Source organism: Diabrotica virgifera, chromosome 8 (genome assembly GCF_917563875.1).
Source record: "Diabrotica virgifera virgifera chromosome 8, PGI_DIABVI_V3a".
NCBI lineage: Eukaryota > Metazoa > Arthropoda > Insecta > Coleoptera > Chrysomelidae > Diabrotica > Diabrotica virgifera.
This window is the reverse complement of record NC_065450.1, coordinates 189,780,335-189,792,778: the sequence shown is the minus strand read 5'-3', so window position 1 is coordinate 189,792,778 and position 12,444 is coordinate 189,780,335. Positions and strand designations below refer to the sequence as shown.

Sequence of the window (12,444 nt, the reverse complement as noted above, 5' to 3'; positions counted from 1 at the left end):
TATATCAGATCCAGGGCTGTTCACATTCTTCGTTGTTTTTATTGCGTGCAATATTTCATCATTTGTAATATCTGGACCTATTTCTTCTAAATTAAGTTCTATATTATGTTCCAGGTCCCCTCTTTCATCATCGCACATTTTGTCCATGTATTATGCTGAGCGTTGTACTGCTTTTAGGTTGGGTTCTTTAAGCTTCTTGTTTTTTATTGGTTTATTGTCCTGCATTTTATATCTAATTGTATTCATGAATATTTTTAACCAAGGAACTAGTGTTCTTCCTACACTTCTACGGCCCTCTATTTTGCCTGAAAAGATCCGTTGGAGTATTCTACATGGATATACTCTCATTATATACACACAGCAAAACTTACAAGGAATCACCATATATTTCAAAGAAATATTTATTTGTCTTGAAAAAACTTGTTGTTGCGAAGAATAATAGGTTTTTATTGAAAATAAACAAATCGATAAAACAATCAAATAGTACAGCTCGATACGGTATAGGTTATTTGCTTGAGTTGCAAATCGAACTAAAATAAATAAACTAACTTTTGCATCCAAAAACGAGAATATGCCTCATGTGGGGTTATAGAACTTACTTAGAAAGGGTGGGGTTATAGAACTTACAACGGGGAAAGATTATTGGTCTTGTGAAGCAAGTAATGTTCTCAGAGGGACATAGCTGCAGAGCTAGGAGTGACTTAGGGCGTTCTGTCCAAAACTTATGCTAGGGAACACAAACAAGGAAAGTTCAATAATTAAGCAAGGGAAAGTCGCCAAAAAGTAGGAAAGGCTCCCCCGATCGTTTAATTGTCAAATCAGCTAGAAGACACCCAACCATTTCTCACCTGCAGCTCCAAAGGTAGCTTTTGGGAGATACAGGTGTATCTTCAGTTACAGTTCAGTTGAAACAAGAAGAAGAAGAATTCGTGCCAAGAAGTATACAGCAGGAGACAGTTATGGGTTCCCGAGTTATACAAGCAGCACAAGATTGATCGCCTAAATTGTTGTCTACACCTCCAAAAATGGAACATTCATCATCATCATCATCATCTTGGTGCTACAGCCCTTAGAGGGCCTCGACCTTCTCAAGCTTTCTACGCCATTCTGTTCTGTCCATTGCTTGCATTTTCCCCTGTCCCTTTTGCAATGGAACATTGGGAATTGAAAAAATGTGCTATTTTCAAAATCTTGTACTTAGAGGTCGAGGAAGACAAGCAAGAACGAAATATGTCAGATCTGTTCACAAATATACAAGGGGAAGTGTAATGTTCTGAAGAGGAATTGTGATTCGTAAATAAACTCCTTTAATTTTCATCCAGTCAACTCTGACTGCTCACAGGTATGTTGATAACCTGTAGTTAGGCTCTGGAGAGGTAAAACATGAGAGCATTTAATTTTTGTGCATGATAATAGACCTCCACATACCATTAGAGTAACTAGAGACATCATTGAAGCAGAAGATATCCCTTGTTTGGAGTGGCCTGCTTGCTCACCCGAGAATAACCCTATAGAGTATTTGTGGGATATGCTTAAAAAAATTAGAGCTCGCCAGGATAATCCACAAAACACTGTATGCCTAGTACAAGCTGCTCTTGAAGAATGGAGCAACCTACCACAACAAAATGTTGATAATTTGATTAGGAGCGTGCCCAAGCAAACTGAAGCTTGCATAAGGACTAGAGGTGATAACACTGACTACCAAAACAAAACAAAAAAATAAATAAAAACAATTTAAACATTATTCGTTTTGCATTAAAAGTTTTTATGCTATTGACTTTAAAACGGTACACGACAATTAGACCGAAATCATTAGACCGAAAGCAGTAGACCGAACTCGTTAGACCGAAAAGCACTTTACCGAAACCTCACTAGACCGAACAGCATTAGACCAAAATGGTACATAAATTAAAAAAATTGCAGTAAATTATGCTAAGATTTTGTATAGCTGTCTTTTGTTTATGGTGTTTTTGTATTATTTTATAGGCTGTTTACAGTACAGTACTGAACAGTCTGATATGAAATAATTTGAAAAAAATTAGTGAAGGTAAAAATAAATTAAGGGTAGAGTGACGTTAACACCATTTAACTATTTCTAACAAGCATTCAAATGGACATTTAGTTGTAATTACATTTGTCTTATCTCTTTTACTGCGACAAGTAAAAAGAAATTAAGGGTAAATTTTAATTGCTTTTAATTTGAATTTCATGATTATGACAACCATTATGGATAAAGGGTGAAGGGAGGTTGATGTTACCATTACTCAGAGTACAATCCTTTTTGAACACCCTGTATTATGTACCTAATGCTTTTCGTTCTCCTCATTTTCGGTCTCCTACTGTTCGGTCTAGTGAAGTTTCGGTAAAGTGCTTTTCGGTCTAATGAGTTCGGTCTACTGCTTTCGGTCTAATGATTTCGGTCTCTTTACAATAAACCCTTTGTGACAACCAACTACTTTCAATTGGTTGTTTAAATACTTTATTGCTTTATTGTTATGCATTTGTTATTAAATTGCTTTAGAATAAATATTGTTTTAATTCATATGTTCGTTTTTTAAATTTGCACGAAATGATAAGAAATATCAGATGATTCCATATAAGTTTGGGTGTGGTATGTCCCAGATTAGACATTTTACTGTTTTAACATCTCTGTATTTAAGTTTACTTGTGTCTACCGTAGGAATTCTTTGATGCCTTTGATGCTCTTAAGTTTAAGTTTTAAGCTTTGATTTTTTGATGCTGTTGTATTTTCCCTATTCGGGATCTGTAAATAAACATAAACATAAAAATATGGCGTTTTTCTTTAAATTTTCATCTGATTGAATCCTGTTTTTGTGTGAGTAATAATTCAAATTTTTCAAGATAAATCAGAAAAATAGAAAAAAATGGCTTTTAATGGGCAAATTATTTTGCATGATACCTAAAGATTTTACAATTAGACATTTACATTAATAGACTCGTTATTATTAACTCTATCATTACAGAGCCTATCATTTTTTATTCAATGTTTAACTAAGTATTCGAAACGTAAACCGTTGGAATGTTTAACATGTAAACAGACTGTTTAGATTTTGGCCTGGAAATGACTATTGTATTTGTTCACCCTAATCATCGATACATTATTTAAGGTATGAAATTCAACCAGTGAATACCTTTCAATATTGTTTACCAGAGTATATCGTACAATATGTACAGTATTTAATTAGCCACCTCGTATTGAAATTGAGTATATCGTCGCTCTGAAATTAGTGCAGTCAGATAGGGTATTTGCTTCCGATATTCTATTCTAGTTCATCAATTTACTTGATATTTTCACTATAACAAAGGAATAGCCCAAGAAACAAAGTCTACCCTATATCCTATGGCGCTTTTTATCTTGGGGGAGGTTCCCATCCTTTCTTGGGGGTAGAAAATTTTTTGGTCAACATAATGTTACAAAACTGTCTTTTCTATGATCTTTTAGGCACTAATGTTTAGTTTTAGTTGACTTTATTTATTTTTAATAATTTACTTCTAAGCGAATGAAAAACACTGACTGTATATCTTTTATTTTACAAACTACGATATCTAATTTATTTATTACACTAAATCTAATACGTTATCTACATAATTACAAATTCAAAAAATATACCGCGCCCGATACATATCAAAGTACACCGATGTACTCAAATTCACAACTGACTTACTAATTCCAAAAACCCCTATTTATACATTATTACAATGTTCTAGAATAAGAAAGATTATTACGGAAGAATTCATCTTATTCTAGAAAAAAATCGAAGGGTTATTTACATAAATATCACATAAGCATTTTCTAGAATGAAAAAGAAATATCGAGGTGTGTACCTGTTAAAAAGGTCCCCCTTTTTAAAGCATTCACAAAAAAAATTCGGCAAACAAAAATGGTCTGTTAAATTATAATAAATAGGCCAGTAGGTGAAAAGAGTCGGGTGTCATAATCATGTCGCAATAACCACGGAAGTGGCTAGAAAACCTAATTCTCAGCAAAAACTGTTTTATACATAATATATATATATTTTTTAATCACTACTTTTTTGGTTTTTTATGGTTGAAAATTTGCCATAATTTCGTGCCGTAAAGTCTTAATAGACTTTAAATATAATAGAAACTCAAATGCACGGTGGGCGCCATAATAAAATATAGAATATAGTATATGTTATGTTTACCTGTAAAAGTATAAAACTAAGAATGCCGGCTACTTGAAATATTTGTACTTACCGTAGCTACTCTCATGCATGGTTACGTTAAAGGAAGGATAGAGATTGGTAAAGAAAATGTAATAATTAAACATAATTCTTACTTTATTGAAAACAAATAAAAATTTAGCAATAATAGGGAGTTTTTGTGCACACAAATACGTAAACCTAACGCTACTAACGCATCTTTTTGACATATACGCTTGCGCATTAATGGTTGAACTCTCGTATCTCGATACGTATTACGTAAAGTAACGCTCTGATACGTACGTGAGAACGCATCCCTATCGAGACGAAAGTCACCGAATGCACACGAGGATCTTGCTCGATTACCTACCAAAGAACATTTCATCTTTCATCAGCGTACTACCCGTTTATAAACATTTAAGGTTATATTGGTTCTTCATAATAGATTTAAAATTTTATTCTTTTCAAGTTGTCTATTATTAAAGCAAAACAAACAAATCTTGTATTAATTTAAGAAATGCAGTGATCAGCACAATTAATAACTTGATAAACAAATGACCTAATTTCAGTAAAATTTTCAAATAAATATGAACAAACTGTTTACATTATACTGGAATTCTGATGTAGGTATAGGTCTGGATCCCGCGTATAAAAAAAAGTTGATTAATAGAAGCTGAAAATTTTTTAATAGCTTAAGGATGTCCAGTCGGACAAACTTTGATATATGGGAACACTGGAACAGGGGAAGTTTTAATTGTGGAACAGGTTAAAAATTTGGAACGGTCATTCCACGAAAGCGGCACACGTATTTTGTCCGACAGAACAGACCTAGACTCTCCGAACAGAGATTAAACTGTCATGCAAAAATCAAACTGCTATTTATCACCAAATGGGCGTTTTAATGAGTGGAACATGTAGAATATGTCAAATGACAGGTGTTAGATTTTCTAACATAAAGCTAATTATCATTTCTACTTATATAAGAATCTTAATAAAATTCGTCGAATCATTGATAATTTCAAACGAACACATCTGCCCTTTGTAGCTTCCAAAATTAACCAATTCCGAGAAAACTTTTGCTTGTCCCGTGGCCTCCCATTTCAGTCGGCGATACAAGGACCCGTGCACTACGAAAACATTCTAGGTTAAGATATATCCGGTTCCCAGGGTTTGGATCGAAATTAAGAACAATTCTTTCAACTTGACAATGTGTGAAGCTGTCTTGCTGTCGGATTTATGTATCCTTAAACCAATAAAGGCCTTTGTCGTTACTGGACTAAATTAAACCTTCTGTTTATTTCTGAACGTAAATTAGACACGCATAGGACATTGATGAATGAGTTCCACTTCTTTTTGGGGACCCAAAGGAAAAAGGAATCCTTATGCCTAAGTCGTTTTTAGTCTCTCGTCTCTCAACCACTGATTCGTCAACTACCGAGCTAATCGGTCGCGTCTCTCGCTCAACTCTGAAAGTGTTCACGTCTCGTATTTTCCTATCGCATTACACGGTTTTTCACGCGAATCTTCTCTCACTTGTTACTAATCACATGTTTCACTCTTAAATCGCGGTTCACTTTACTGTCAATTGCACATAGCAAATTTATGTATGTTTTTTTGTTGTAGTAAAAACAATAATAATTATTTTGTACGATACTTGTAAATATTAGTGTTTGTGTTAAATAAACTAATTATCTCACACGTATTTTAATCATTTCAACACCGATTTACACCTTGCTTCGACTCGACAAAGAATATCAGAGTCTAATTATATCAACCACTATAGAAGCTGGTTCCCCTCTTGTGTGAAGGACAGGAGATATTCACCAGGTCCTTTTACCACAGGTGAAGCGTCCTACACATAATTTGGTACCCCTGGTGGGACGATTCAAAGAATCGTCTGCATACCCAGAAGCAAGGCTCGCGGTGTTGAAATTGAATCGAATCGTTATCGGCTGTTCCGGTGATCCTATTACCTCTACTTGGACCGTTGCTGTCCCGCTGACCGCCTCTACCTTGGACCGTTGCTGTCCCGCTGATCGACTCCACCTTGGACCGTTGTTGTCCCGCTGATCGCCACCACTTTGGACCATTGCTGTCCCGCTGACCGTCTCCACCTTGGACCGTTGCTGTCCCGCGGATCGACTCCACCTTGGACCGTTGCTGTCCCGCTGACCGTCTCCACCTTGGACCGTTGCTGTCCCGCTGATCGACTCCACCTTGGACCATTGCTGTCCCGCTGACCGTCTCCACCTTGGACCGTTGCTGTCCCGCTGACCGCCTCTACCTTGGACCGTTGCTGTCCCGCTGATCGACTCCACCTTGGACCATTGCTGTCCCGCTGAACGTTTCCACCTTGGACCGTTGCTGTCCTGCTGATCGCCTCCAGCTTGGACCGTCGCTGTCCCGCTGACCGCCTCCACCTTGGACCGTTGCTGTCCCGCTGATCGCCTCCACCTTGGACCATTGCTGTCCCGCTGAACGTTTCCACCTTGGACCGTTGCTGTCCTGCTGATCGCCTCCAGCTTGGACCGTCGCTGTCCCGCTGACCGCCTCCACCTTGGACCGTTGCTATCCCGCTGATCGCCTCCACCTTGGACCGTCGCTGTCCCACTGACTGCCTCCACCTTGGACCGTTGCTGTCCCGCTGATCGCCTCCACCTTGGACCGTTGCTGTCCCGTTGACCGCCTCCACCTAGGACCGTTGCTGTTCCGCTGATCGACCCCACCTTGCACCGTTGCTCTCACGCTGATTGCCATCCAACTTGGACCGTCGCTGTCCCGCTGACCGCCTCCACCTTGGACCGTTTGCTGTCCCGCTGACCGCCTTCAACTTGGACCGTTGCTGTCCCGCTGATCGCCTCCACCTCGGCCTGGTTCTGCTCCCGCTGCCCGCCGCCACGCTGACACAGTCCCATTCTTCAAGAACAACGCTTTCTTGACGCATACTAAGGTAACATCGCAATAATAAAAAAAACTTTATGAACTTTTATTTTATTTCCTTAAATATTACTCCACATATTATCTTTCACTCAATAAGTTTGTGTACGCATGTGATTTAAAGGACAATTTATTTGTTTACTCTTTATTTTTTATATATATCTGCTCATCTCTTTTTTAAATATTTTGCATAATTTTTATTTCTTTTTACACTACATACTCACTTTACTCACTCTATTTTCAACCACGATCTCTCTTTGTGTAATACCGTTAAAATCACAATATTTACAGATTGTCACTGGACAATCAATATTTTAATTTTTTTAAATTTTGGTATATTTTAATTATGGACGCACTGAAGAGGGAGATTGGTACATGCAAATCATCACTTGAACGAAATTTGAATTGGATAAGCAATTTTCTCGATAGTCAAACTGAAACATTTGAACTAAGTCATAGAAGAATTCACTTAATTAATGCATTTAATAATTATAATGATATTTGTAATAAGATAGACACTCACAAAAATGCTGATTTGCACACAGAAAATAGAGAAGAAGTTGAAAATAAATACTTCTCTGCTATGTCTCGAATTGACGGTAAATTGGCGCAATTTTCGAAAGTTAATTCTTCTTCTTCGGTACCTTCTCAGTATCAACACGGTAATCATGCTAACTCCAACGTACGCTTACCACCTGTTTCTGTTCCTATATATCATGGCGAGCCCAGTAAATGGGTCTCATTTTACCAATTGTTTTCCTCAATTATAAAGGATAATCACACACTCACCAAAGCTCAAAAGCTAATTTATTTGAAATCTTCCCTCCGCGGAGAACCCTTAAATTTAATTGATTCGCTTGACGTAACTAACGAAAACTTTGATCTCGCTATTGACATACTCGAAAAGAAGTACGACAACAGTCTTGCTATTATCAATTCTCACATCAATCTTATCATAGATTTCCCTACACTCACAAGGAGCAATTATCGGTCACTAAGTGATTTTACAAACGATTTAAAAAGAAATATTGACTCCTTAAAGGCTCTACAAGTTCCCGTCGAATCGTGGGATTATCTCTTAATTAATTTAATAACAAGAAAGCTCGATTTTGCCACCAAACGGTATTATGGGGAAAGAAGAGATCGAAATTGCACTCCCTCAACTGTCGAACTCTTTGATATCCTCAATGAACGCTGCAACATTCTCGCAGACTTCACCAATATCCCTGAAACAAAAAGGGACAAACCACATGCTAAATCTCACGCCACTGCTCTTCTCTCAAATACCTCTCCACCTCTCTCCCCTAGTAATAACATCAAATGCAATTACTGTAATAATTCAGCGCACAAAATATATTCCTGTAGGCAATTCGCTGCCCTCTCTCACTCAGAAAAATATAATTTTTTAAAATCGCGAGACATGTGCTCTAACTGTCTTGGTACAAAACACACTCATGCTCAGTGTACTTCTCGCGGTTGTTTTATTTGTTCTAAAAACCATCACACCCTTCTGCACCAAAACTCGTATGCAGAAAACATTAAACGTACTCGTTCTTCTCACGCTTCTCACCACGAAGATAATCGCAATGCAAGCACACATGTAAATTCTGCTAGATTTACACCCTATGCAGAAACCGCTCAACAGAATAGTAACAGAAATACACGTTATAATGCTTCTCGTTTTAATAATGATGCAAATTCGCAAGCACAAGTTGCTGATGCTCGCAGTCTCTCACCCCGCACCACAAATGCCATAAATTCCACTAACTCACTCCACGCAAATATTGCTCAGCCATCTTATTTTAATGACTCTCAAGAAGATGAATGTAACCCTAACGTAGCTCTAACCGTTACAAATAAACCTTTTACACACTCTTCGACTCTTTTACCCACCGCTCAAGTAATTTTAATTGACAAATCTGGAAATGCCATATTTGCTAAGGCAATCCTTGACTCTGGTAGTCAAAATTCTTTTATAACGGAAAATCTCGCTAATAAAATTAATCCCGAAATTTCTGGCAATGAACTAAAAGTTTGTGGCATTGCCCAAAGTTCTCTCACTTCGAAATCAATGGCAAAAATCATGCTTTACACACCTGGTTTCGAACGTAATGTCAATTTAAACTGTGCAATAATTCCAAAGATTTCTTGCCAGCTACCGCAATTAGATATCAACCCTGATTTTCTTAAAATTCCAAAAGATCTCAGCCTGGCTGATAAATATTTTTATATGGAATCAAATATTGAAATTCTGATAGGAGCAGATGCTTACTACGAAATCCTCTTACCGGGTATCGTAAAATTAGGAAAAAATCTACCCACACTCTTCAATACAATATTTGGATGGGTAATCGCCGGTAATATTCCAAACGCAGCCCATTCTAAACAACAAAACATTTCTTTATTTTCTCACTCTACAAATGTGTATTTTGACAAAATCAATTTAACCCATAAAACACCATCCGAGAATTTGAATATTGACGAATCATTTCCTATCCCAAGAAAACGTCTAAAATCTCATTTTAAAAGGCATTAACAAAAATGAAAATATTTCTTCCCTTTTTAGGAAACACAGTTCAATAACCGACCTTACCCTCAAAATATTACCGCTAGCATTGTATAACTAGACAATGCCTCTATCTACTCAAGTACCCAAGTCACCCGCACTTTCACTTGTTGACAATAAATTTGAAAAATAAAAACACCACAACAGTTCACTCAGGGCAAAACGCCTATAATTTATGACACATTTACAGTTACCCGCGACAACTGATTTGTAAATTTAGGTCAAAACCCTTTTGTACAAAATAGTATATACACTAAGAAAAATGAAAAAAAAACAAGTTTTGTTTATTATTGTAAAGAATTATCTCTTGATTTTTCGCAATTTATTTGTAAATATAATTTTTAAATAACTCACAACTGAAGATAAAGTTTCCCATAATCTCTTCTTCTCTCAAGCAAATTTACTAAAAACCGCACTCTCTCTCTCCCTCTCTCGCTCTCTCTCTCTCTTTCGATCTCTCTCTCCCAATCGCTATCTCTCTCCATCGCTCTCTCTTTCTCTATCTTGCTCTTAACATTTATTTTTCCTCCTCTGGCGCGGGGGGCAATTTATGTTAGATTTTCTAACATAAAGCTAATTATCATTTCTACTTATATAAGAATCTTAATAAAATTCGTCGAATCATTGATAATTTCAAACGAACACATCTGCCCTTTGTAGCTTCCAAAATTAACCAATTCCGAGAAAACTTTTGCTTGTCCCGTGGCCTCCCATTTCAGTCGGCGATACAAGGACCCGTGCACTACGAAAACATTCTAGGTTAAGATATATCCGGTTCCCAGGGTTTGGATCGAAATTAAGAACAATTCTTTCAACTTGACAATGTGTGAAGCTGTCTTGCTGTCGGATTTATGTATCCTTAAACCAATAAAGGCCTTTGTCGTTACTGGACTAAATTAAACCTTCTGTTTATTTCTGAACGTAAATTAGACACGCATAGGACATTGATGAATGAGTTCCACTTCTTTTTGGGGACCCAAAGGAAAAAGGAATCCTTATGCCTAAGTCGTTTTTAGTCTCTCGTCTCTCAACCACTGATTCGTCAACTACCGAGCTAATCGGTCGCGTCTCTCGCTCAACTCTGAAAGTGTTCACGTCTCGTATTTTCCTATCGCATTACACGGTTTTTCACGCGAATCTTCTCTCACTTGTTACTAATCACATGTTTCACTCTTAAATCGCGGTTCACTTTACTGTCAATTGCACATAGCAAATTTATGTATGTTTTTTTGTTGTAGTAAAAACAATAATAATTATTTTGTACGATACTTGTAAATATTAGTGTTTGTGTTAAATAAACTAATTATCTCACACGTATTTTAATCATTTCAACACCGATTTACACCTTGCTTCGACTCGACAAAGAATATCAGAGTCTAATTATATCAACCACTATAGAAGCTGGTTCCCCTCTTGTGTGAAGGACAGGAGATATTCACCAGGTCCTTTTACCACAGGTGAAGCGTCCTACACAACAGGAATTATGACAGGTGATAAATAGTAGTCTGATTTTTGCATGAGAGTTTAATCTCTTTTCGCAGAGTTTAAGCCTATTCTGTCGGAAAAAATAAATGTGCCGTTTTCGTGGTTTGACCGTTCCAAATTTTTAACCTGTCCCACAATTAAAACTGCTCCTGTTCCAGTGTTCCCATATATCAAAGTTTATCCGACTAGACACCCTTAAGATACTAACAAATTTTCAGCTTGCTATTAATCAACTTTTTTTTTCATACGCGGGATCCAGACCTAGTAGATATAAACAAAAATAAAAAAATTTTAACCTAAGGAAAAATAATATTTTTATATTTAAATAGAAGCAGTTAAAACCATACAATTTCATTATTCATTTATCTTTTTTTACATTTGTATATTAATTGTATATTGTGTGAACATTGCTTAATTTTTTTAATGTAAACGGAATTTAAAAATGACTTTACGATTTGATTTACGTTACGTTAAGGCAGTCACAAAAACTACCTATTAACGTTCATTATTCTTACGGTACGTTAGTGCTTTACGTATACGGAGATACGTTACGTTACGTAGCTACAAAAACTCCCTAATACGTATCGAGATACGGGAGTTCAACCATTAATGCACAAGCGTATATGTCAAAATTATACGTTACGTTTACGTATTTGTGTGCACAAAAACTCCCTATTGTTATTAAAAAGTCCTGTAATCATTTATAAAATTTGCGAGAAAACGTAAAACTTCAAATATAAATAGCGCAAGTACCTTGTTCTGTTCCTCATCCGTGGATGGTCCATAAGTCCATGCGGCAGCTAAGGAGTTAAACAACTGTCCTCGTCACGGCACATAACTTCACTCATTTTGATCAACAAGCAAAATTCTGATGACTCTTTCCTAGCTCAAGATCTTCTCATTAAAATGGCAACATCATCAAACACACAGCTGCGACTTGTTGACCAAACTCAGATCTTTTATCTTTTTTTACCGGCTGCAGATGAACGTGTTATACTTACAGTCGCCTCTCAACGATTAGGCTCTTTGAAATAAAACCGCGTCCCTCAGTATAGTAAACAATATTGAGACACTCAAAAACAAATTACATCATATTCTTTAACGAAATGTTTAATCTTTAATCAGTTCTTTAACGAAAAAACAAAGAATGACGTAACTGTAAAAATACAAATTTCTCATGAGGGCAAAAAAACGATTTTTAAATATTAATAGGGACTAATTTAGGAGTAATAGTCCAGGAGCATCGGTATGGCGTTTATTCTTACAATGATG

General features: G+C 36.6%; 1 protein-coding gene across 1 annotated transcript; it reads right to left on the bottom strand.

Annotated features, from left to right (window-relative positions):
* Nucleotides 1–6,004: 6,004 nt before the first annotated feature.
* LOC126889356 (uncharacterized) lies at nt 6,005–7,007 on the bottom strand. The gene is made up of 2 exons (XM_050657602.1): nt 6,775–7,007; nt 6,005–6,638 (listed from the first exon to the last, which is right to left on the bottom strand). Exons 1-2 carry the CDS (start codon nt 6,939–6,941, stop codon nt 6,005–6,007), a joined length of 801 nt encoding a protein of 266 aa, XP_050513559.1. The 5' UTR covers nt 6,942–7,007.
* Nucleotides 7,008–12,444: the final 5,437 nt, after the last annotated feature.

What these genes read in the sequence shown, in the direction of transcription:
- LOC126889356 (XM_050657602.1), bottom strand. Translation starts at nt 6,941, where the DNA reads ATGGCAATCAGCGTGAGAGCAACGGTGCAAGGTGGGGTCGATCAGCGG. An exon ending in TGGGACAGCGACGGTCCAAG is followed by an intron (nt 6,639 to 6,774) that starts GTGGAGGCGATC and finishes CAATGGTCCAAG; the next exon opens with GTGGAGGCGATCAGCGGGAC.